Source organism: Lampetra planeri, chromosome 22, assembly GCF_965212315.1.
Source record: "Lampetra planeri chromosome 22, kcLamPlan1.2.h2, whole genome shotgun sequence".
In the NCBI taxonomy this organism is placed as follows: Eukaryota; Metazoa; Chordata; class Hyperoartia; order Petromyzontiformes; family Petromyzontidae; genus Lampetra; species Lampetra planeri.
In genome coordinates this window covers 8,643,684-8,670,746 of record NC_136128.1, presented here as the reverse complement: position 1 = coordinate 8,670,746, position 27,063 = coordinate 8,643,684, and the positions used below count along the sequence as shown (strand labels likewise).

The 27,063-nt window shown below is 47.3% G+C and overlaps 2 protein-coding genes across 2 annotated transcripts; both read right to left on the bottom strand.

The window, feature by feature from the left end:
* Positions 1–477: 477 nt before the first annotated feature.
* Positions 478–18,051, bottom strand: C22H8orf34 (chromosome 22 C8orf34 homolog). Its single transcript, XM_078604348.1, has 6 exons — positions 17,291–18,051; positions 15,741–15,843; positions 10,238–10,335; positions 9,248–9,396; positions 5,526–5,656; positions 478–822 (listed from the first exon to the last, which is right to left on the bottom strand). Exons 1-6 carry the CDS (start codon positions 17,348–17,350, stop codon positions 593–595), a joined length of 771 nt encoding a protein of 256 aa, XP_078460474.1. The 5' UTR covers positions 17,351–18,051; the 3' UTR covers positions 478–592.
* A 4,700-nt stretch (positions 18,052–22,751) lies between these two features.
* POMC (proopiomelanocortin) lies at positions 22,752–25,284 on the bottom strand. The gene is made up of 2 exons (XM_078604603.1): positions 25,117–25,284; positions 22,752–23,321 (listed from the first exon to the last, which is right to left on the bottom strand). Exons 1-2 carry the CDS (start codon positions 25,282–25,284, stop codon positions 22,752–22,754), a joined length of 738 nt encoding a protein of 245 aa, XP_078460729.1.
* Positions 25,285–27,063: the final 1,779 nt, after the last annotated feature.

Here is a 27,063-nt window from a genome sequence, read left to right as displayed (position 1 = left end):
GCGACTCTCTGCAGCCACACCGCTGCCTCTAACACACAGCCTTCCTGGCTGTACTCTTCTCTCTCTTCGTCGCTCCTGCGACTCTCTGCAGCCACACCGCTGCCTCTAACACACAGCCTTCCTGGCTGTACTCTGGGGTCGGCTCCCGCTCGCCGGCGGTGCCCCCCTCCTCTCATTCGCCCTCGTGGCCTCACCCTTTTCCATTCACAACCCGACTGACTTCTCTTTCCGGTTTACCCACTTAAGGACCCCAACCTTTCACCCACGTCACCTGGCTCCGCCTCCTTGTGACGTCACATCCGGAAGGTCGCTTTCGCCCGCATTACACATACATCATGAGGAAGTCAACATTGATTGTTGTATGGGTAGACTTGCCCCAACCATACAAACGTGGAATTTCCATTTACTGGCTCTGCGCTGTAAACTGGAAATGAGCAGCCTCTCAATAATCATTTGGGTAGAAACTCACCCCTAACTGACGATGCCATGATGACATTTAGCATCATATATACATCACGGATATAGCTACGCAGGTTTAACAGCCTGGCTGGCTTTTAAGCGGTGGGTCTAAATCATGCAAATCGTGATCATTTCAATCTAGAGGAACAGAAACGCGGTGTGTTGTTGTTGTTGTTGTCGTGCTGGCGGTGTTCATCGCGGTGTTGTTTGCCATTTTCGTCGGCGGGTCCTGCTGCGCATACCTGGTGCAGTGAGCGCACATGAGCAGAGTGGGTCGCGTCCTATTCCCGTCGCCCGCGCGAGTTCCCCCTCTGTGCAGAGCCACGTGGGTGAAGCCCCTTGCGAGCCATTCGTCCAGGCCACCTGCAGCAGCCCAGGGAAAGGTGAACACTGCGCCTCTTTATCTGCACCAACAGGGCTCACTTCTCACTCCCTGCGTGAGGATCGTTCGTGGTGTGTCAGTCAAACGGGAAGTGTTTACGTTCGAGAGCCTGAAGAAGGGGGTCGATTTGGCGACCAACAAATATTTAATTAGACGTTGTTTTTTTTCTCTCTCCGTGTCCGTTGTGTTTGCGATAATTTCTTATCGAGCTGAGACCATCGACTCACTGCAGATGAGAGAGCGGTTTAATCGCAGGCGGCCGCCCAGATTCAAATCCTGGAGGATCTCAGCAGTGCGTACCGCCCAGTGCTCCGAAGCGCCGAGCCACCCCGGTAAGCATGCAAACGTTGGGTGAAAGTTAGCATGCGATTGGAACCATTGGCCCCACGTCGGCCGAACGTTGGGGCAATGTTGGTCCACGTTTACTGGGACCTGGCCACTTATCTGCAATCCTGATGTGATCCACGAAGCCAACCTCTGAAATGCTAGCTTATAGGGAGTGCACCACAACTGCCTGGACAAATGCAGATGTCAAGTGACACAATGGAGCTCTGGTGTTGAAACAGAGACTTGAAAAATGCGACGAAAGATGTTAAAATAAAAGCAGGCAAAGTGTTTTGAGCATGCTAAAGAACATGATGGACTATTTCAAACAGAAAACATGGAATTTTACGGCTTGTGTTGCAAAGAATACTTCTCATACCCGGGGCTCTCAAATGACTCAAAAGCCACCCCTTTAAAACATCCGCAAAACAGTCTGTTTCAAAATCACTCTAATCCCACACGCAGCCACACTCAGTCAGCCACGCTCAGTGAGTCTACGTGTCAAGGCTGCGCTTTGCACATTGCGAGCTAAACTATAAAAAAATATTTTTTTATTCTAGCAGATAAGGCCCACTGAACTATAGAGCTCATGTTCAGAAGCGACCTGGCCACAAATGATAGCTCGACGAAGTGGCTTATGATGTGGAAAGGTATAACAGCCAAAATCGGAAGAAAAAAACCGAAGGACCCGGAGAAAAATCCACGCGACCACAGGGAGAACATCCAAACTCCGAATATACAGACGGCAGGGTCGAGATCGAACCCACGTCCTCCTGTATACCAGGTGAGCTAGTTAGCACCTCGTCACCGTGGTATCCCACATTTAATTTCCTGAGCTAGATTTGCGAGCACGAATTCCACGCCTGCCAGGCAGCACTCATGCATTCCGCATTTCAACGCCAATGTAAAGAGGACAGAGGCGCGGCCCTGCAATCGCTCGCTTGCATCACTGCCGGGACCGAAGGGGCCTCCACTAGAGGGAGCTCCGGAGAGCCGCTCTACAGAGAGTGATTCTAGCCACTTCTTCCACGCTGGTCCAACATCTTGGAAGACATGACAGTTACCCACACTTTACTCCATCGGACTGTGGCCGACGTCAAAAATGAATATCTCATACAGGACCCTACCATCAAACCTCCCGGGTTTCAACCTTCCATGCCGCCAATGATCGACCATCAACCGAATCGGGACCGGGCCACGTGGCCGATGCGGCCACCTGATGCACAGACGGCGCCATTAAAGATTCGGCAGGCCTGCGAGTGGTGGGGCAACAAATACCAAACCATTGACTGCCGCATCGTAAACACCGCGCAGCCTTCTTCTCTCCTTTAACGGAGGAACGGACGAGATCCACCCTGCTTCTGAACAGACAATTGATTGGATGACAAATCTAAAATTACACCTTTAATCTGCTGCTATTAATCCATACGAAGGAAGACGACTCTACCGTACGCAGCCTGCCGATCGGCAAACTGCGGTGTGCCCACGTGTACTGCTGGGTCGATAGGCGCCGTGGGGGGATTTAAGAAACTTGCCCCCCATTGTCTCAACTGCTAAGCCGAGAGGTCAAATCGGACCGGCGACCTCTGGATCGCAAGTCCCGTGTCCAAGGCATGACGCCACCGCTGTGGCGGCATCCCACACGCTACCGTGTTATTTGTCAGCAATGAGTTTCAGCAACATAAACAGAGACCTCTCTAAAGCCTCATAGGATGTACTGGCAAGTGCTGTCACTGAGTACCAATTGAGGCCAGCAACACGCGCGCCTACGCTGCCTTTGTCTCCCCCAGTGCCGATGCGGACCACACTACAAAAGGAATTAAAATGTAGGCTTTGTTCACCTACGGAGAGGCTCAGGCGAAATTCAGGTTACAATTGTCATTGCTATCATGCACGCCGGAAACATTGCCCATTATATGTATATATTTTTTTCCTTTTAAGGCCACAGCGATATTGACGGCCGCGTTTCGCTTTTTTTTTCTTTGCTCTGTTGTGCTTGCGCACCCCTGCCAAAGCGGCATAACCGAATAATGAGATGTTTAAAATGCACAACCGTCGTAATACTGCAGGGCGTGAACTGTTCCTCTATAATGTTCAAACCACAAGCATCCGTGGCGGAACAATCTCGAACGGCTTAATAACCTCGATAGCCGCATAGAACGTTGCTAATTTCACCCCGCCATGCGAAAGATGGGAATTAGCATCCAAATGCACGTGTCGCCCCAGCGTTTCCTGCGATCGAAGAACATTGCTTGCTCTGAGTTTCATTGTCCCCCCCACACCACCCCTCCCACATCCCCTCTCCGACGTGCGTCTGGGTCGGTACCGCGAGACGTTCCCCGTTCGAGTCCGACGATCCGCTCCGCGTTCCTCGGAGATTTCCAGCAGGAGCCGAGTGAAACGTCGGACAAACTAAAACTAAACTTTTTTTTCTTCCCAGGTGAGGCCCACTGAGCTGTGTAGCTCTGTTTCAGCGGCGGGCCTGGCCACAGGTGGCTTGTCGCGTGGACATTTATAGCAGCAGCCAAAAACAAATCATGCCGCACGACAACGGGCGGCACAACCACCGACAACACGTCGGGGGAGAGCGGTCTCGAGTGAAAGTCGGAAAAAAATTGAGAAAATAATGAAACGCGTCGTGTTTTTTTTCTCACTCTCTTTTTCTTTTTTTATACCGCTGAGCCACTTTTTACCCGCGTCTATCAAAGCTGTCACCGCCGTCCTGCGTGCGCTACGCGTCAACGTCTCTGACACCGCCGAAGGGGACCGCGTCTGGAGGCGCCGTTGCCCGTGCCGCTGGGACGCAATTGCAGTGGAGGCGAGCGGTAACCCTCCTGAAAGAGCACAGCGCCTATCCCAGGGACGACTGACGGAGAGACGGCTGTGGCGGAAATTCCCGAACTTACATTTTTGTGACATTAACAAGGGGAGGGGAGGGGGGGGGGGGACAAAGCAACCCAAACAATGTATAATGAGCAAACGTAACAAATTAAGAGAAAAAAAAATAATGAGGAAAGGCAATTAACTTGAGGTGGCTCACTCTTTGGTTATTTCGCGAAAGTCACGTAGAAATAAAAGAAAATAAGTAATTAAGCTTCAAATCAAGTTTGAGGTTGCTCGTTGATCTCTGCAGGGTGGTGCCATTGTTGGAGCACTGAGCCACGAGTACTTTGATCACAGGTTTCTTCATAGGCGACTGCCTGCTGTTTGAACATTGATAGCCCTATGGTTAGACTAGTCCCTGCCATACGATTGTGGAATTTCAACAACTGGGTGAGGTTGGCTCCAAGCAGGAGATGAGTGCCCACTGCACGTGTGTTCGAGCGGTAAACCACTTTGGCTTTTCTACGTTGATAAATCTGCGATTAAAACCGGGTTCTCAATTGTTGCCAGTTGATGTGCTCAGCCTGGTCACCAATGGCTGCACAGAAAACCCATTATATCCCAGAGGTTATTTAACTCAATTCACCGTAGCCCAGCACTGAGGATTCGACGATTATAAAAGTGAGTTGACTGACAATGAACCACTCTTAACGGAGCATGAAAGAGCGCTGCCTAGCGTTGGGTGATAAATGCTCATCACAGTGACTGCCGAAGTAGTTCTACGTTGTCGACCTTAGCTGGGCGGTGGTTGTGGCTCTGCATGTGGCCTGACTGTAATCCAGCACTCGGGAGGTGGCAGCGAGGGTTAGTGGATCACCAAGCACAAATGTTGCGAAACGCCCTTCCTGTGGGCGTCGAGGAGGAGGCATTCCCTGGATCGCCAGGAGGCAGTACAGCAAGTGGACTAAACGCCGTCTTGTGAGAGTGTTTTCTCCCTCGCACAAGAAGTGGGTTTTCTATGGGCGCTCCGGTTTTCTCCCGCGTGGTATGAACACTTATTAATTGGTTGAAAACCAATTAAAATTATAAAAAGTACAGGATAACAGAGTTCTAGGACCCAGCGTGGCTTTCCTGGTTAAATAAAGCAAATTATTATAATTGGACGTGCTTTTTACTTTGTTGACTTATTCAAAGATGAGCTTTATTTATTTAAGCATCTATCATATTCTCCGGATCATGAGATGCACTGTTTTTTTTCCTGTTTTCTAAAGTAAATACTGGGAGTGCATCTTATAATCCGGTCGGTGTGTGTGTGTGAGAGAGAGAGACCCGATGAACAAAACGTTATTGACACCAGGCACATGTTTTGGGTTGCGGCTTACTTTCAAGAACATCTTACACTTCTGGGAATATGGTGACTCTGATGATGTTGTCGAGATTCAAATGAAAATACATAAAAGTGAACTCTATGAACAAATTCATTAAAACAAAAACCAGGCCACCATGGTGTCCATGTGCGGTTTGGCCGCCTTCTCACCTTCTGACCCTGGAGCATCATGGGAAACGTTATGGAGCAAAGGACTGTGGGTGGGTAGTGCCGCCCCCTTTGAGAGCTTGATGGCAAGAGTCTTCGTGTTGAGCTCCTGTTTTTCACGCCCTTGTCTCCGTCTGCAAGCAAAGCCACTTGAGACAACCCAAGGCAGAATGCAACATCTCTCTTGAACTCAACAAAGTTTACACCACAACATCTGGCAATCCAAGTGGAGATGCTTAACAAGCATGACTCTTCTAATGAGGCTCATTAATTGAAAACCAATGCAAATTTCCCCCTGCTCAAACAAATGTTGCCAGAAGACATCACACCACGAGGCTTATACGCTGATGCACAATAAAAGAAAATTGTATTTAATGTGGAAAGATTACTTTTAAAGTCGAAATAAATAGCATTCCACTTTAATTCAGTTTTGTTGTTGTTAAGATATCAGTCAGGCGCTTCAGTGCTCATACATATACTGGATCAGCACTAATCTCTCTTGCTAGCCTCATGCAAGTGGTGGAAATTCCTCATTCCCATGGCGAAGGCCAGCCCTCCGTGGGTAGCCACCGTTTTAACAAGGTGGCACTCACCGCATCGATGCTGGAAGGATGACAGGAGAAGTCATCCGCCAAACCAGAATATGAACGTCGAACCTTCTGATTGTGAATCATGAACTCTGACCACCAGTTCAAAGTGTCTCTTTGGAAGCATTGTTCAGGATGTTGTTTCTATTTACCATTAGTCCAAATATGAATTCATGGCAAGCACTCAGAGTTGCAGATGCGAACAAAGATTTTATTAAGGGTTTCATCTCTGGACCACAAACATTTATCGTAGCGCGTTCATCCTGGTAGCTGTATATGATAGGATTTTGTTAAAGAAGGGTAGCATAGTATATTTTAGAGAAAATTTAGTTTTCAATAGGAAACAAAAATATTATGTAAAATCAACAGGAAAGGTAAATAAACATATGGTGTGTCTATAACAGACATGATATGTATGCTAAGATTTCTGCCTCTGGTGGAGACTTCCCGTGATGGACACTGCCCAGATTGGATACTGGTGGCATTTGGCATCCCACGTGATACCAAACTAACCACCTTTTGCTCGTGGGCTATAACAAATCCACTTCTCTGTGTTATTCAATGGCAGGACTTTTGGATATTGCTTCATTCCATTATGCATGGTATGTGATGCCATCTGCATCCATACGTACAAGCACAGCTTGCCATTATAAGCGCTCATTATTTTAAGTCCAGGTGTAGGGAAGGGCTTGTATTTATTCATGCATCAACCACATTTTGTGAAAATCATTCGTGAGATTTTGTGGCGAGATTTCTCATCTTGATCATCATCAACTGAAAGGTGCTCAGACTTTATTTACGAACACGCATCCGAACCCTCCATTGCTCACGACGAGACAAATCACACCGAGTGTTTTGGCCATTTTGCCAAAGATAGGAATGTGTGTCCTTATGCATCAATGCACCTGTAATGGACAATACGTCTGGTTCAGATATAGAATAGAGAGGAATTAAATGTCTAAAAAAAAAAAACTTTCCCACTGATAGATTGGCCAAGCAGAAACAAAGTTATTCCACAGCATTTGTTAAAGCAAGCAAACTCCCGACCGGGTTTGACTTTCAGGGTCTCATCAAGCAGAGCGGGCCCCGTTAAAGAACTGCTGTTGGGTTGCCTAATATAGCAACGTTCGCTTCACAATAACACCAGTTCCCCTCCGGTAGTTATATATTCATTGGCCATGATCCTCTACGACGGCTCACAATGTGAGCCAGAGACGATTATTTTCAGAGAGCCCAGGGACAGGCACGTGTGTCTCCATGCAACATATGCATTGCAGAGGGAGCTTCGGATTAACATATCTGCCGAGAGAATGTACCTCCTATGGCATAATACCCAGTAGGGCTGTGCCGAGGCATCTGCTTCACTCTGCATTCTGGTCTCGAAGGAAGACCGCTTGCTCCTGAGCATGGGGCACCATGACAACAATAATTTCAACTTGTAATGCACCACAAGGTTTTTCGCTCGCTGTCAAAGGCAGAGGACGACCCAGAGACACAAGGAAATCGCAGACGAGCGGGGGAAAAAGCCAACAGCCAGCGAGTGAGCCAGTGCCGAATTTACCCCTCCCCAAGCTCCGAGGTCCTCTATATATTCACGTGTTTGTGTTTAGCTGTGCCCGGTGTCAATTGAGTTGTACAAATGTTGTCACACACACACACACGTACCGGATTAGAAGACGCGCCCACAACCATTGCTTTAAACTACAGGGGGGGGAGGGCGTCTTATAATCAACGCGGCTGCACCGACCAACGTTGGTATACCCCCTTGACTGAAACGTCTGTGGACCGGTAGGGCCTTCAGCCAGGAGTATATTGAGAACTGCTTTTGCGTTTCGTTTCTTGTCCTTCTCCCAAACGCTCGAACCAGCACGGTTGGCTACGTACGGTGCGAAAGAAGTTCATCGTACGTAGGTACATACATTATCGGCCAATCGAGGAGTGCGGGAGAAAACCGGAGCACCCCAAGAAAATGCATGCATATGTGGGGGGGGGGATATTAATGCCATCTCATACAAATGGAACAGATGGATATTGCTGTACCGCCTTCTCCTGGCGAGCCGGGGCATGGCACCTCCTCGATGCCCCCACGGGAAGGGAATTTCGCAACATTTGCATGCGATTCACCAACCCTCGCTTGCCTCCACAGCGTGGGGGATTGCAGGCCACGTAAGCCACCCCCTCCCCGCACTCCTCGGCTACAGAAGCTATAGCCACCACTGTGGCTGCCTACCAAAGCACTCGCTTGGCTCAAGCCCGCTTCGCCACGTTGGCGGAATGTTAACTACCTTGCCTGGTATAGAAGAGGTAGTGGGTTCGATCCCGAGCCTGACGCCTGTGTCATTTGGGGTTTACGTGTCCTCCCCGTTGCCGTGTGGATTTTTCTCCAGGTCCTCCGGTTTTTCCCTCCACATTTAGGATCAACATCACGCGTTTAGACTATTTGGCTGCGATACATTTTCAGGCGACGGAAAGCCACTTCGTTGAGCTATCATTTGTGGCCAGGTCGCTTCTGAAAAAGAGCTAGAATAGCTGCTAATCCTGCATAATGCACGGGCATAATGACTTTAAACCCCTCGCCAAACCTCCTACGCATTTCACAAGTAGTACTAATCGCATATCTGCATTTCCCATAAATATGCTAAATTCCTCTTGATATGCAAATAATTTTGTCAAGGCGTTCTTCGCCCCTCCATCCCAGCTTAAATAGTCGCTCCAAGCCTGGGGCTTGTCATTCAGACTCTGTCTCCTCGACAGACCTGTTCTCCACCTGAGGACGGCTGCTTGCGTTGTGGCCGAAACGTCGTGAGAATTATTTTATTATGTTTTATTTTTATCATTTTATTATTTCCATTCTACGTGACTTTACCGAAAGAACCAAGAAGAATAGCTCAGTGGTTAATAAAAAAAAATAGTACGGTATATTTTGAACGTATGCTCTGTGGCTTCACCAGTTACAGATGCCACCGATGTTCTAGTTCTTAATGAGCCTCAGGTGTCAAAGTCTTTGGCTCTTCCTTGTCTGCCCAAACACCTCATCGTCAGTACTGTCTAGAAAACTTCCAACAAATAAAATTACCCCAAAATATGGCATTGCATTGCGTCGCGGCAGCCTCTCGCGAATTTGCAGGCATCACTCACCCAGTCTGCAGCCTGGCGTCGTCAGTGTTGGAGTCATGACCTCCATCTCCTCCTCCTCCTGGATCGCCAACGAAGTGGCTCTTCCGTGTCTCGCATGATCGCGCAGGAGCCACCGCGGAGCGCGGGGGACTTCCAGATTTTACCGCTTCCTTCCGTGGAAATGAATAAAAGTTTTCATTAAAATTGTCTTTATTTATTAGTTGCTTCCCCCCCCCCCCCCACCTGATATTTCCAGCCGCGCGCGCGCGTTTTACATGCAGATAACGCGCAAAGCGTCAAGGATTTAGAAATTGCACAGATAATGGAAATTTCAAGCTTGGGATTTTTTTCGGTGCACAGCCTTTCAAGGCATTGGTTAAATTGTGCTTAATCTGAATTCGCGTTTATTTTCTCAAATTAAAACACGGTTTAACTTAAAAAAAACAAAGAAGAGAAGCCGATTATATTTTCTAAAATACCATCACTAAATGCTTTTTTGTAGGATTCTGATACGCTTTGTTGACGAGGACACGCATTGCTTTAATTGAAGAACTTGATGTGGGGAAAGTCCATTACGTAGCATCAAATCATTCATAAAACGGAGATTGGTGGTGGGGGGGGAGGCTGTGTATCTCTTTAATGCATTTATCCCGGGACCACATCTTTATATTATTTTTTACAAAAGTGATGTCCCAATGAACAATGGTAAAAAGAAAACATAAAGAATTCCGAGATTGTTTTTGTTGTTTCGTATTTCTGTACAGCACACATGAAGTCTGGACAATCTGGCCCCGGGTGCTTTCAGCCAGTCGCCAAAATATTTGTCCAGTCGGGCAATTTCACTCAGATCGAGCAACCGATAATAGGCATTTATGTTTACACGGCGGCGGCCACTCGGCAAAGGGCAAAATTGGAGGCGTGTGTGCTCGCGGTATCGGGGATGTTAATCGGCCTCTCCCAACAGCGAGAGGGGGAATAACAGCACCGTGCGGCTGATGTGGTGGGCCCTACCTCGTCTGAGCCACCGACGTTTGAAGGATACGCAGCTGGATCCAGGTCCGCCAGCACCATCGCTCCGTCCTCGGCGCCACCGTATGGCAGGGCCCAACCTGGCATGGGAGGCACCGCCGGTTGCCGAACGAATATATTCCAAGGTCGCACTCATTACACACGAAGTGCCGTAAATGAATCCTTGCTGATGTCGTGGAAGAGCAAAAAGCATCGCGCGGACTCCGGTAGTCATCCTCTCGGCGGCTTTTGGCTGCCCATCAGAGGTGGGACAAAGTCATTGTTATGCAAGTCCAAGTTGAGTCGCAAGTCATCAAATTCATGACTCGAGTCTGACTCGAGTCCAAGTCACATGACTCGAGTCCACATCTCATAGGTGGGACAAAGTCATTGTTATGCAAGTCCAAGTCGAGTCGCAAGTCATCAAATTCATGACTCGAGTCTGACTCGAGTCCAAGTCACATGACTCGAGTCCACATCTCATAGGTGGGACAAAGTCATTGTTATGCAAGTCCAAGTCGAGTCGCAAGTCATCAAATTCATGACTCGAGTCTGACTCGAGTCCAAGTCACATGACTCGAGTCCACATCTCATAGGTGGGACAAAGTCATTGTTATGCAAGTCCAAGTCGAGTCGCAAGTCATCAAATTCATGACTCGAGTCTGACTCGAGTCCAAGTCACATGACTCGAGTCCACATCTCATAGGTGGGACAAAGTCATTGTTATGCAAGTCCAAGTCGAGTCGCAAGTCATCAAATTCATGACTCGAGTCTGACTCGAGTCCAAGTCACATGACTCGAGTCCACATCTCATAGGTGGGACAAAGTCATTGTTATGCAAGTCCAAGTCGAGTCGCAAGTCATCAAATTCATGACTCGAGTCTGACTCGAGTCCAAGTCACATGACTCGAGTCCACATCTCATAAGTGGGACAAAGTCATTGTTATGCAAGTCCAAGTCGAGTCGCAAGTCATCAAATTCATGACTCGAGTCTGACTCGAGTCCAAGTCACATGACTCGAGTCCACATCTCATAGGTGGGACAAAGTCATTGTTATGCAAGTCCAAGTCGAGTCGCAAGTCATCAAATTCATGACTCGAGTCTGACTCGAGTCCAAGTCACATGACTCGAGTCCACATCTCATAGGTGGGACAAAGTCATTGTTATGCAAGTCCAAGTCGAGTCGCAAGTCATCAAATTCATGACTCGAGTCTGACTCGAGTCCAAGTCACATGACTCGAGTCCACATCTCATAGGTGGGACAAAGTCATTGTTATGCAAGTCCAAGTCGAGTCGCAAGTCATCAAATTCATGACTCGAGTCTGACTCGAGTCCAAGTCACATGACTCGAGTCCACATCTCATAGGTGGGACAAAGTCATTGTTATGCAAGTCCAAGTCGAGTCGCAAGTCATCAAATTCATGACTCGAGTCTGACTCGAGTCCAAGTCACATGACTCGAGTCCACATCTCATAGGTGGGACAAAGTCATTGTTATGCAAGTCCAAGTCGAGTCGCAAGTCATCAAATTCATGACTCGAGTCTGACTCGAGTCCAAGTCACATGACTCGAGTCCACATCTCATAGGTGGGACAAAGTCATTGTTATGCAAGTCCAAGTCGAGTCGCAAGTCATCAAATTCATGACTCGAGTCTGACTCGAGTCCAAGTCACATGACTCGAGTCCACATCTCATAGGTGGGACAAAGTCATTGTTATGCAAGTCCAAGTCGAGTCGCAAGTCATCAAATTCATGACTCGAGTCTGACTCGAGTCCAAGTCACATGACTCGAGTCCACATCTCATAGGTGGGACAAAGTCATTGTTATGCAAGTCCAAGTCGAGTCGCAAGTCATCAAATTCATGACTCGAGTCTGACTCGAGTCCAAGTCACATGACTCGAGTCCACATCTCATAGGTGGGACAAAGTCATTGTTATGCAAGTCCAAGTCGAGTCGCAAGTCATCAAATTCATGACTCGAGTCTGACTCGAGTCCAAGTCACATGACTCGAGTCCACATCTCATAGGTGGGACAAAGTCATTGTTATGCAAGTCCAAGTCGAGTCGCAAGTCATCAAATTCATGACTCGAGTCTGACTCGAGTCCAAGTCACATGACTCGAGTCCACATCTCATAGGTGGGACAAAGTCATTGTTATGCAAGTCCAAGTCGAGTCGCAAGTCATCAAATTCATGACTCGAGTCTGACTCGAGTCCAAGTCACATGACTCGAGTCCACATCTCATAGGTGGGACAAAGTCATTGTTATGCAAGTCCAAGTCGAGTCGCAAGTCATCAAATTCATGACTCGAGTCTGACTCGAGTCCAAGTCACATGACTCGACTCCACATCTCATAGGTGGGACAAAGTCATTGTTATGCAAGTCCAAGTCGAGTCGCAAGTCATCAAATTCATGACTCGAGTCTGACTCGAGTCCAAGTCACATGACTCGAGTCCACATCTCATAGGTGGGACAAAGTCATTGTTATGCAAGTCCAAGTCGAGTCGCAAGTCATCAAATTCATGACTCGAGTCTGACTCGAGTCCAAGTCACATGACTCGAGTCCACATCTCATAGGTGGGACAAAGTCATTGTTATGCAAGTCCAAGTCGAGTCGCAAGTCATCAAATTCATGACTCGAGTCTGACTCGAGTCCAAGTCACATGACTCGAGTCCACATCTCATAGGTGGGACAAAGTCATTGTTATGCAAGTCCAAGTCGAGTCGCAAGTCATCAAATTCATGACTCGAGTCTGACTCGAGTCCAAGTCACATGACTCGAGTCCACATCTCATAGGTGGGACAAAGTCATTGTTATGCAAGTCCAAGTCGAGTCGCAAGTCATCAAATTCATGACTCGAGTCTGACTCGAGTCCAAGTCACATGACTCGAGTCCACATCAGTCATAGGTGGGACAAAGTCATTGTTATGCAAGTCCAAGTCGAGTCGCAAGTCATCAAATTCATGACTCGAGTCTGACTCGAGTCCAAGTCACATGACTCGAGTCCACATCTCATAGGTGGGACAAAGTCATTGTTATGCAAGTCCAAGTCGAGTCGCAAGTCATCAAATTCATGACTCGAGTCTGACTCGAGTCCAAGTCACATGACTCGAGTCCACATCTCATAGGTGGGACAAAGTCATTGTTATGCAAGTCCAAGTCGAGTCGCAAGTCATCAAATTCATGACTCGAGTCTGACTCGAGTCCAAGTCACATGACTCGAGTCCACATCTCATAGGTGGGACAAAGTCATTGTTATGCAAGTCCAAGTCGAGTCGCAAGTCATCAAATTCATGACTCGAGTCTGACTCGAGTCCAAGTCACATGACTCGAGTCCACATCAGTCATAGGTGGGACAAAGTCATTGTTATGCAAGTCCAAGTCGAGTCGCAAGTCATCAAATTCATGACTCGAGTCTGACTCGAGTCCAAGTCACATGACTCGAGTCCACATCTCATAGGTGGGACAAAGTCATTGTTATGCAAGTCCAAGTCGAGTCGCAAGTCATCAAATTCATGACTCGAGTCTGACTCGAGTCCAAGTCACATGACTCGAGTCCACATCTCATAGGTGGGACAAAGTCATTGTTATGCAAGTCCAAGTCGAGTCGCAAGTCATCAAATTCATGACTCGAGTCTGACTCGAGTCCAAGTCACATGACTCGAGTCCACATCTCATAGGTGGGACAAAGTCATTGTTATGCAAGTCCAAGTCGAGTCGCAAGTCATCAAATTCATGACTCGAGTCTGACTCGAGTCCAAGTCACATGACTCGAGTCCACATCTCATAGGTGGGACAAAGTCATTGTTATGCAAGTCCAAGTCGAGTCGCAAGTCATCAAATTCATGACTCGAGTCTGACTCGAGTCCAAGTCACATGACTCGAGTCCACATCTCATAGGTGGGACAAAGTCATTGTTATGCAAGTCCAAGTCGAGTCGCAAGTCATCAAATTCATGACTCGAGTCTGACTCGAGTCCAAGTCACATGACTCGAGTCCACATCTCATAGGTGGGACAAAGTCATTGTTATGCAAGTCCAAGTCGAGTCGCAAGTCATCAAATTCATGACTCGAGTCTGACTCGAGTCCAAGTCACATGACTCGAGTCCACATCTCATAGGTGGGACAAAGTCATTGTTATGCAAGTCCAAGTCGAGTCGCAAGTCATCAAATTCATGACTCGAGTCTGACTCGAGTCCAAGTCACATGACTCGAGTCCACATCTCATAGGTGGGACAAAGTCATTGTTATGCAAGTCCAAGTCGAGTCGCAAGTCATCAAATTCATGACTCGAGTCTGACTCGAGTCCAAGTCACATGACTCGAGTCCACATCTCATAGGTGGGACAAAGTCATTGTTATGCAAGTCCAAGTCGAGTCGCAAGTCATCAAATTCATGACTCGAGTCTGACTCGAGTCCAAGTCACATGACTCGAGTCCACATCTCATAGGTGGGACAAAGTCATTGTTATGCAAGTCCAAGTCGAGTCGCAAGTCATCAAATTCATGACTCGAGTCTGACTCGAGTCCAAGTCACATGACTCGAGTCCACATCTCATAGGTGGGACAAAGTCATTGTTATGCAAGTCCAAGTCGAGTCGCAAGTCATCAAATTCATGACTCGAGTCTGACTCGAGTCCAAGTCACATGACTCGAGTCCACATCTCATAGGTGGGACAAAGTCATTGTTATGCAAGTCCAAGTCGAGTCGCAAGTCATCAAATTCATGACTCGAGTCTGACTCGAGTCCAAGTCACATGACTCGAGTCCACATCTCATAGGTGGGACAAAGTCATTGTTATGCAAGTCCAAGTCGAGTCGCAAGTCATCAAATTCATGACTCGAGTCTGACTCGAGTCCAAGTCACATGACTCGAGTCCACACCTCTGCTGCCCATCGTACAAAGACGGGGTCAAAAGCATTGCGCGCTTTCAGATGCGCTTCTGTGGCCGTCTGGAACGCTCTTTGCTTCCAATATTAGGAAGCCACTGGACCTGTGCGCTTTTAAATTTAGATAAAAAACTCATTTCTTTGGAACTGCTTTTTGTGTTTAGTTTGCAAGCACGGTTGGCTACGTGCGGTGCGAAAGAATTTCAACGTACATGCGTACAACCGCTGGACTTTGGTCCGAGGTTAGATCGGTGTTCTTTCTTGCTGCTTAAGTCGGATTCAAGGTGAAGGTGAAGTGGCTTAAGGGTGAGATCCTGGCCTCGTATATCTGGGTGTCAGCCTCCTGTGATTAAACCAGGATTTTCGTGTGTTGGGAGAAGAATGTTTGTGATTGACTGCACACACAACAACAACAACAATGTTCATGCCGCGTTTACACGTGCGTGGATTTATTGTCCTTCCCCCGCACTTCCGATCAGCAAGGTTGCCTACGTACGGTGCGAAAGAAGTTCAACATATGTATAAGTACACCCACGATGAGAAGGGAGGTTTCACGCGTACATGTCCTGTGTGGTGTGTGCGAGCCTGCGTGGCCCTTTCCTCAGAAGGCCTCTTACCTGGTGGAGCACACCTGGACACCTCCAGCTTGGCCTGCAGGTGATTGATCAGCCACGGGATTGGCTGATGGGGCATCTCCAACAACAGCATGGAAAGCATCTCCTTGTGAAGGCGAAAACGGAGCACAGCAATCAGAGTACGAATGTTACGATCGCGCAGCGTATTATCGCGGACCCACCAATGTAATTACCGAATTTGCCGGATTATAACACGTTTCATGCACCCCTACAATTATATTTTGGATGTATAAAGCGCCTTTCGCCGAGGCGCTTGACAATGCTGACCGACTGCGGTACAAAATGGCCAAATAATGGAAGGGTGGGTGCGGTAATACGGCCATTTAGCAATCGGGTTTGGAAAAGGAATGAAGATTTCGCAGCAGGGGAAGGAGGCGTTGGCGCAGGGGGTTGAAGGAGGAATGTGTAGAGCGTGACATAGTGGATGAGGCTGATAGAAGGGGGTGACGTGAAGGAGTTTTACAAATCTTGTCACACACACACGTGCCGGATTATTTGGGCCCGTCCATAAATGACGTCACGCACCTAGGGGGGGTGCGGGTCAGACATTTGTGACGATGTGTGACGAGTGGGGGGGTTGAGAAATGTGACGTCACATCAAAATGCGTAACTTTAAATAAATATAGACAACACGTTCTACATAATTAAATAGACTTTTAATACATGTTTTCTCCTACAGCATCAGAGTGCAGCGCCACATTAAATACGCACTACAATGACAATAGTTTAAAGAGATTTTAAGCATGTTTTATTTGTGGAGGGGGGGGGGCAGAGCTTTGTGACATCATATTTGAGAGGGGGTTTGACTTTTTGTGACGCCGTGTAACGATGGGGGGGGGGGGGGGGGGTAAAAAATCGTCCAAAATCGCGTGACGTCATTTATGGACGGCCCCTTAGACGCACCCTCGACGGTTGCTATAAAATTCCCGGGTGGTGCGTCTTATTATCCGGAGAATACGGTAGTACAACCGTTTTCTGTGCAATCCTCGTCACCGACGCGTTTCCTGTGCAATCCTCGTCACCGACGCGGCCGAACTGACTAAAATTGGGGAAGTATGACGATAAAAGTACAGTATACCCCCCCCCCCATGACCGAAACAGCTGTGAGCCTGGAGGGTGTTCATCCAGGAGTGGACTTACAAATGGGATGTGGCCTAATAATAACAACATTATATATTATTATTGCATACATGTCAACCCCTTAACAGTGCCTTCTTATTACAGACCAATCCAGACCTTATTGGTCACCCCGTGTCCCTAAAAATCTCAACGTTCATCCTACAAACTACCATCACGAGGGAGAAACACAAACAAATAGGCAAACACAATAGTTTTGCCCGCATTGAAACTGCTGTACGCAGTATGGACCTGAAACACTCAATGTCCCTGTACAAGAATACGGGTTAAACCGTAAGGGTTGACAAGGTCTGGGTATTGTCCTTAACACGACGACTAACGATTCACGGACTCGATGATCACGTACGGAGAGCAACTAACACCGCAGCATTGTCATCCCAGGTAAGGGGACTCACCTTGAACAGGTGATGGACCCGGTGTGACTCCATGTACGCCTGCACGTTCACTTGAGCCATTGGTGGTGGCAACCTTCACTCGCCAGCAAGCGGCGTCTTGCCTTCTCTGCCAATTACAATTCCCGTAATCGGCCCTCCTTTGTTTACAGCCAAAACGCCATTTGCCGTCACACCTGTGGCAGGTGCGTTACAATGAAGAATAACAAGACTTGAATTTCTGCTCGAGACTCGAACGTTGGGACGCTACGTTCGGGTGATGTTAGCAAGCCACGGGATGTTGTGTGTGTGTGTAAGATGTGTGTGTGTGTGTCCTGTGATTTTAGTAAGTCACGTTAAGGTGTGTGTGTGAGATGTGTGTGTGTGTGAGATGTGTGTGTGTGATGTGTGTTGTGTGTGGCCTGCGATGTTAGGAAGCCACGTTAAGGTGTGTGTGTGTGAGATGTGTGTGTGTGATGTATGTGTGTGTGAGATGTGTGTGTGTGTGTGAGATGTGTGTGTGTGTGATGTGTGTTGTGTGCCCTGTGATGTTAGAAAGTCACGTTGAGGTGTGTGTGTGTGAGATGTGTGTGTGTGATGTGTGTGTGTGTGAAATGTGTGTGAGATGTGTGTGTGTGTGAGATGTGTGTGTGTGTGAGATGTGTGTGTGTGTGTGGTGTGTTGTGTGATGTTAGAACGCAATTTAAAGGAGTGTGTATGTGTGTGTAAGATGTACGCTGTGGGTGTTATGTCCTGTGATGAGGGCGTACGTAGGCTGGCCTCAAGTTGACTTCCACGCATCACCAAAGCAACCGAACACACACCCGTCAGCAATCTCCATCTCACCCTCAGCTTGTGCAACAGCGACACCTGATGGATGTTTGGCTCCGTGTCTCCCGGAAATGTGACGTGAGAAAAACCTGAAACCGTTTTGGATTTGGTGGCGATGCTGCTGCTACGTTGACAAGCGATGCACAAGTATAATTAACAACAAGTGCCCTTCTTCATAGCACATGAATACACTTTTTTAAAGGACATTTTTTTTTCTTTCAAATGTGATTCTTATCAGGCCCTAGAGCAGGGGCGGGGAACCTTTTTTCTGCCAAGGGCCATTTGGATATTTATAACATCATTCGCGGGCCATACAAAATTATCAACTTAGAAATTAGCCTGTTATATTTGGCCAAACATTTAATTAACTCGCCCCTAATGCGATGGCTGGAACTGCTCCTCTTTGGCCAGGCGTGTGATGTTAGCTGCTATTGATGATGTTGCTACTCGCAACTGTTTTTCCAGGTTTGCTCCTAGATTTATTGAATTTCGAGTCCCGCATGCGGTTGCCTTGGCAGGGCCACACCAAATGATTTTGCGTGCCTTGTACGGCCCGTGGGCCGGACGTTCCCCACCCCTGCCCTAAAGTGTAACTCAATGCAGTCTCCCACTCGTGTTGTCCATTCGGTCTCTCTGTACTCTGTATTTACGTGATATTAAGAAGGGCCATTGCCCAAACAGCATACGTGACAAACTCTTATCAGCGCCCTACCTTATTACAGACCAACTCAGACCTTATTGGTCACCCCGTGCCCCTTAAAAATGCCAACGTTCATCCTACAAAGTCCCATCACAAGGGAGAGAAACGCAAAAAAAATAAAAAATTTTTTTGCCCCTACTATATTTGAAACGGCCGGAAGCCGTATGGAGCTGAAACCCCAATTTCCCTGTACAAGAATACTGGTAAGCCGTATGGGTTGACAGGTATTAAATCGTCACCTATGATATATATATACATTTCATTTTTAATGTCACGGTGCTATTGACAAATGCTTTGACTTTTTTAAAATTATGATTGTGCATCACTGCCCTAAAACGGAAACAAACTATGCACCATTTTTTTTTCGGATTATAAGACGCACTTACTTCCCCTCTGTATTTGAACGCACAAGTTGGGGGAGCGTCTTGCAATTCACGAGTTCTGTGCGTTCGTGGTTGCCGTTGGCCAAAGTGCACCTGGCCTGGCACAGGTGCCCTGGTGACGTCAGCGTCACTGAGTGGCGAATGGCGGATATTGGTATTGGTTGTTGGCCATATTTGTATAACTTTATCGTCTTAGGGGCCGTCCATAAATGATGTCACGCACCTGGGGGGGGGGGGGGGGGGGCGGTCAGACATTTGTGACGATGTGTGACGAGGGGGGGGGGGGGTTGAGGAATGTGACGTCACATCAAAATGTGCAACTTTAAAAAACTATAGACAACACATTCTACTTAAATAAATAGACTTTTTTAATAAATGTTTTCTCCTACAACGTCAGAGTGCATCGGCATATTAAATACGCACTACAATGACAATAGTTTACTGCGATTTGGAGCACGTTTTATTTGGGGGGGGGGCGGTCAAAAATCGTCCAAAATCGCGTGACGTCATTTATGGACGGCCCCTTACTTTAACGGAGCATCCTATAAGTTCCCCCTCCCCGCCTATCCATAACAACCTCTCTCAGGATATTTCCCGAATCGCCGCCGATTCTACACAGCGTCGTTTGTGTTCCCTGCAGGGCAGTGTCATCAATGGTGTTTTTTAAATCCTTTATATTAAGTTCACTTGCTTGCTCGCTTACGACCGTGCAAATCTTTCGGTCGTTTTTAACCCACTTCCTGTGATCCGATCGAGCTGACATTTTGCACACAGACTCGTTGTGCGTGACAATTTATTTTCGTGAAAATGTTTTTATATTTAATTACCAATTGCTTAATGGTGGCAGGCAATCATCTGACCCATAGGTGGCAGCCATCTCAAGCCAGAGAACGAGAGGACTCTAGCCGCCCGAAAACCGATGCCACGCATATAAAGGATTTATAGTGAAATACTTTGTTTTTACGGGTTAATTTTTTAATATTCGTGACAGTGCTCCACTGCCAAAGCAGTATTACAAACACGTGTCATTGTCACGATGTGATGTATCACATGCTATTAGCAAATGCCCTCTCTACCACGGGTCCTGTATTTCAAAGGGCCACGCTGTGTGTTTTTTTTCTCTCCAGTTGCTTGTTAACGTCCGGCGACCGCTTGGTTGCGTAAAATCAACATTTTTACGTGGTGCTTTAGTTGCTGCAGCTCCATACTATTAACATTCCTTCCCTTTATTAATGCTAACACTACTCCTTCCCTTTGATGCCGCTAATCCTGCATAATGCACGGGCATATTATGACTTTAAACCCCCCGCCCACCTCCTACGCATTCCACAAGTTATGACTAATCCCATATCTGCATTTCCCATAAATATGCTAAATTCCTCTTGATATGCAAATTATTTTGTCAAGGCGCTCTTCTCCCTCCAACCCAGCTTAAATATACGCTCCAAGCCTGGTGGTGTTTCATTCAGACGCTGTCTTTCCGACAGACCTGTTCTTCACCTGAGGACGGCTGCTTGCGTTGTGGCCGAAACGTCGTAAGAATTATTTTATTATGTTTTATTTTTATTATTTTATTATTTCCATTCTACGTGACTTTACCGAAAGAACCAAGAAGATGAATCCCTGCAGTCACGAAAGCTTTAAATCGAAATTCAAACTGAAGTCGTTAACAGCACAGCGCGAACTAACCACAGTGCCACCGCTCCACCAATGCCTGTAAGAAAAGCAGGCCTCGAACCAAATTACGCTTGAGATGTGCCCGATCCCAGGCGTTGAGTTGCGTACGCGCAGTGCAATATGCATAAGTCTATCTGCATTTTTTAATCGTCAAAATTGAAACGTGCTTTGAGGTTGTTGAAATACGACCGATGTTGTGCATTGCACTTTAGATGATGATAGTTCATGTATGGAAGAAGATGACGAGGATTCGTTGATGATGACTCATTGATGGGCAATGGCTATGATTATGATCGATGGCTGATTCAATGTTGATGATAGTGACGATTAATTGATGGGTGGTGATGATGATGATGGTGTTTTCAACCAGACATATGGACGTACCATTTTTTGGTGAATTCTAAAATATTGACCCGTTATCGCGTCAGGTCTTCAACCAACAAATTCGAGGCAACGAACTTATCCTGAAATAACTCCATACATACTCGTTGGTTCTTTCGGTAAAGTCACGTAGGTATAAAATAAAATAAATCACGACGTTTCGGGCGCAACACAATCGTCTGTCACCTGATGACGCCACCTGATGATGGATGCTTGTGTTGCGCCCGAATCGTCGTCATTTATTTTATTTGATACCTACGTGACTTTACCGAAAGAACCAAAGAGTATGGATTCCTGCAGTCACGAAAGCTTCAAATCAACTCCACACATCCTTGCGCATTCAACAAATAATTGCGCACGTCGCGGTAAAAGTGGGTTACATGTGTTTATTTCAAGTGAGCACATAAAGAGGCACGTGGCGTGTCGACAACAAGAGAGTGTCATAACCAGCGGACTGAAGAAAAAAACGCACGCGGAGGAGTTAAATGCGCATCGGGAGTTGTTATTGGTCATTGCGCGTGATGCCAGAGCGTGTTTGGGAGTACAACGTTGATACGGTTGGGTGTGATTTTAAAGAGAGAGGCTCAGTTGACAAAGAGGTGGTCATTATTGCGCAGGCAATGCTGTCTTGTCCGCATTGGTGCTGGTGAATAGAAACACGGGTGTTTACCAAATTCAAAATTACAGTATTCCATTGCACACGAATGGCGGAGTCATCTTGACACGCAAAGCATGCCGGGCTTTTCGTGACTTTTTTTAAGGTGGTGGGGGTGGATTTGAAGACTTCGTTTTTTTTTATAAATCGCTATAATGAACCGATTAAAAACACGAGGACCGTTCGTGAATGAGGGCAATTGCCCAGAGTGTCCCAATAGCTTTCAGTCGTGTAAGGGGCAGTGTTTGGCAATAACGGTGGTGGTAAATACGAGGTCATTCTGTCCACTCTTTGGTTGCATCTTATCTAAACCTAGCCACCAACCACTGTAGACATTTTTTCTTATCCATCTCAGTTATTTAGAATATTTCTTCGAAACTGTGAGTCAGTTTCAGTCGCAGCGCTGACTTGGACTGGTTTTCATTGTGCAGTCAAATCAATCCGACTGGAAAGAACCAGGGCCCTGTTGTACTACCGATGAGCCGCGCACACCCTATGGCCTTTTTGACCCGGGCGAAAAATAAAATAAACCATACAACTTTCACCATTGTAATCTTATGGGGTTATAGAAATTGACGGCGGGGAATAGTGTTGTAAGCTGATGAGAAATCGCAGTCATAAGTGCCGAGAAACGGGAGGTTTTGGGGTGGGATTTGAGGGGGAGAGGGGAGGGGCACTCTCACCGTGAAATTTCACGGGCCACTTTGTCTCCCGAAACTGTAAGGCACCGTGGCTGTCACAGCATCACCTTCCCAAAAACAAAAAAACAAGCCACGGCAACTGTGTAAACAACCTCCCGCCCGCGCATGGATCCCCTTCGCTCCGTCGCTCGGTGTGGGGGGGGGGAGGGTCTGCCGCCTAATTATTGAGCATCGCTGGGCTGTCGTTCTTCATGACGTCTCGGAAGAACGTGACCAGCGGCTTGAGGTGCGCGTAGCCCGGCGACTTGCGCATGAAGCCGCCGTAGCGCTTCTGCTTGAAGTGCATCGGCGGCTGCCCCCACCGAAAGTGGTTCATCTGGTAGAGCTCCGGGTTCTCCTTCTGCATGCTCAGATGCGCTGAGCCCTTCTTGGACGGAGCCGCCGACCACTGCCGCGCGTCCACCTCGTTTGCCTGGTCGTCGAGGGTCCAGTCTTCGTCCCAAGCCTGCCCTCCGTTCACCACCCGTGCGTTTTCGTCGCTCCCCATGCCAAGAGGGGCCCCCTGGCTCTGCTCCGGCTGCCGCTTCTTGCCGGGCAGAGGCTGCCCCCAGCGGAAGTGTTGCATCCGGTAGCCGTCGGCGCTCTCCTGGACCCGCTTGTCGGCGGAGACGTCTACTCCCTCTGGCGACTCATCTCCTCCTCCTCCTCCTAGGAGCACAATCTCGGAGCCGTCAGCGGACGGCGCCGCAAGGCGACTGCACTCCCCGAGGCACTGCATCCAGCAGAGCTGCACGGGCGGTGGAAAGAGAGAGCGTTGTTTTTGTTAGCATCATCATCATCGTGAGCCACGATCTCTCCGCTGCTGGATGAAGGCTTCCACCACCGCAACATCACCTAGGAGAACGTGGTGAACATCCATGGCGAGCGGGGCCTAAACTTGTCCTGTGCCTCTTCTTGGTCAACTCAGCCTTTGATAAATGAAGAGCCAGTTTATTCTGTAAACATTAGCACTGAAAGGACAAAGGCTCGTGTGTGCTATGTTGGCCTTAATGGGTGCTCTCCGATGCCGCATGCCTCTGTGGAGTTAACAGCTGTTGATCTTTGGGTGAGAGTGTGTGGTTCTGCTTGCTAACAACACTCTGTTAAAGGCAATACGGGGGGGGGTCTTCATCGTTGTGTTTTTGAGAGCAGTGCTCAACACAATAGTGTGTCGATTGCCCCAACACCGATAGCGGTAAGGGGGCGATGGGGACACGAAAAAAATACCAGGTCACGCATTCCAAGTTGTATGCATTTCTCAGTTACACATTAGCACAGTGACGTACCGCCAGCCACCACCACCACCCCCACGCATAGAATAGCAGAAGCTCTCAAAGCGTACACCGAAAACCGTTCAAGCATTATGATTTATAAATGCCGCGGCGAGAGAGTATATCCAGTGTGCCTTACCTTGTTAAATCTCTAAGCAGCTAAGCAGGATTTTTGGGGCCTGGTTAGAATTTGGATGTAACGACTCTCTGGGAACGACAAGGTGTTTTTAGGGCTTGGGTTACGAGGTGGCCAATGGGATTGTAGTGCAGCAATGGATCCTTGCATCTATCTGTGTTGAGCTTCGGGGCATGGGTTTTCTCCACGTGCTCGGGCTTCCTCCCACACTCCGTGAACAGTCGATTATGGAATTTCCCGAACGTCGCAACGCATGTATGTTTGTTGAACTTCTTTCGCAAGCTACGTAGCCAACCGTGCTAACCGGAGGTGCGGGGTTAAAGGGTCTTTAGTCTTGTTGTGGCTTTCCTGGTTACATGCATGGTTTGATAATGATTATCACGACTAACAGCAGTGACGCCATACAAGTTAGACGACAGTCGTACTGCGGTGCCCATAATACACCCAGGAATGAGCCTTTGGCCACTGCTGAGTAACTGCCACAGCTGTTATCAATGCTGTAGATCTATTTTTTTTATGATGCATTTAATCAGAAACAAACACTTCAGTGCCACATACAAAGTAAAAATAAGCCTTTATATTAGTTTTTTTATTGAAAAGAGATAAGCAATTTAAAAAAAGAAAAAATGTGACGTTTTTGTTATCATTAACGAGTTATAAAGGGATCAGCCTCATTAAGATATTATAGCTACTAAAGAGATCCGAGTTAGATAAAATGGCGAGTCAAGTAATGATGCAATGTTCAAATGGATGAATGAAAAAAGGTAATAATTGGGATAAAAAACAATCCCCCCATATATTATACTGATATCACCACTGGATTCGGTCACAAGAATAATGTACGGTCCTAATTTTGTTCCTATTTGCTCTTGGTCAACGTACCCACCAACATTACATTTTTACAGCCCTGACCGTTGTATATACGATGTGTCTCTTTGCGCTGATATCACATCTTGACGAGGTTGATTCCTGAACGCTAACCACGGATTTGCTGTACATTCCTAGTAGTGGGGGGTCGTCGAAAAAAAAATTAACAAAAAAAAACCTAAAAAATGTAATCCATCAATGATTCATCAATAATCGTTTTTAAGCAGCCCCAATTCCTACTGTTTTATTTGTTTCGCTTGAAGCGGTACCGGCTCGGTCTGGGCGGGTTCCAGGCAGCTCTCGCACGCCTGGAGACAGACGAGAGGAGCGCTCCTGGATGCCGCGGGACCCAGGAGGGCGATGAGACCCGACAGGAGAAGAGCAACACGGCACGGCAATGAGGAGCTCCGGGTAGGAGCGCTGCTCGGGGTGGCCATTGTGAGCCTGCAGGGGAAACAGAGGGCAAGCCCGGCGCACAGCAGGCCAGAGCGGGTTTCCCATGAATCGGACCTTCTCGAACTTGAGCGCCTTCGATGATGCCAACTGCAACGATGAACTATTAAAAACGGATTGTTATTCTTTTTTACCAGGTAAGGCCCCGCTGAGTTATGCAGCTCTTTTTCAGAAGCAACCTGGCCACAAATGAAGGCTCAACGAAGTGGCTTATCGCGTGCAAATGTATGGCAGTCAAATACTCTAAACGCGTGTTTCTAAACGTGGAGGGAAAAACCAGAGGACCTACAGAAAAATCAACACGAACACACGGGGAGAGAGAGAAAATGCAAACTCCAAATATACAAGCGTCAGGGTTGGAATTGAACCGACAAACCTCCTCCATACCAGGAAAGGTAGTTACCATCTCGCCACCGTGGCAAAGCTTTCTTTTGGGTGAACACATGGTATGGTGATTACCACGTGGCAGTCCAGAATTGTTTTCATCAATCGATTATGGATCACTGGTTGGGAAAACTTCAGTGCCAGCAATGACGCCAATTGCAATGATGAATGTTTCTTCAATTATATTTTCTGCACGATGTCACATACGTGGGATGACATTGTCCCTGCATTACATTAGAAACAATGCTGGCCAAGTCAGCTTTAAACAACCATTTAAAAGCTGGGGCGCTGTGTCCAGGATAGGTTATCTCCTTCGCCTGCTATGTAGGAGGTTGTAGGTTCGATCCCCGACCCTGACTATGCCTGTTGTATATTTGGAGTTCGCGTTGTCTCTCTCCCCGTGCTGGTTGCTTGGATTTTTCTCCGGGTTCCTCCACATTTATAAAAGTGTATTTAGATGATTTGGCTGCTACTTTAGAGTCCCACGTATGATATAAGCTACTTCGATGAGCTGTCACGTGTGGCCAGGTCGCCTCTGAAAAATATCTCATAACATAGTAGGTATTTACTTGGTGAAATAAAATGGTGTTTGTTCATAGTTACACGGTTTGATTTGGCACCATCCACACAGCACCTCCTCACGCCGACCTCAATATGTGCTCACTAACAGCGCCTACACCGATAGTCTGTAAGGATGGCCACAGTGAACGGTGCTATTCATCGTAACCGTAATATCGACGTCGCGTCACGGCGTGAAATGTCCCATTGAAACAGAGGATATCCCCATGCAAAAGAAAACGACCCACGGAAGCAGATATCACAGAGATCCCAGCACCTGCAATGAGCACGGTTGACTACGTAAGGTGCGAAAGAAGTTCAACATACGTACAAGTTGACCTTTTTTTTTTCATATACACTTCTATGGAGACGTGTTTGTCGCTTGGCAGTCGCTCGGTTTTTGTTTCATTCTCAGAACTCAAATAAGACAAATTGTTTATTGAATGCGATGGATATGCTTTGTGCGTTCAGGTTTAACCGGGTTGAGACCATATGAATGTGGAATTTTCGCCACCGGCTCATGGCTGTGCAAAGGAGATGAGTCCATCCCATACTCATTGCATGGGGGGGGAAAAACACAATTGAATCTTGAATGCTATGCTTGTCAAAATGAACATACCTTCAAATTATGGGGGCAACAAATATAAATCTTATTTATCATATATTATATTCTTTACATGCCAAGCAAAGTCTGGGTCAAAAAAAAAAGCTTTCAAGAGGGCCTTGCCAGATATGTTTGACCAGCTCATTTTTGAATGAGTACAAATTTTAGATTTTTTTACAAGCGATGTATATGCTTGATATTATAGAGCTCACGTGTG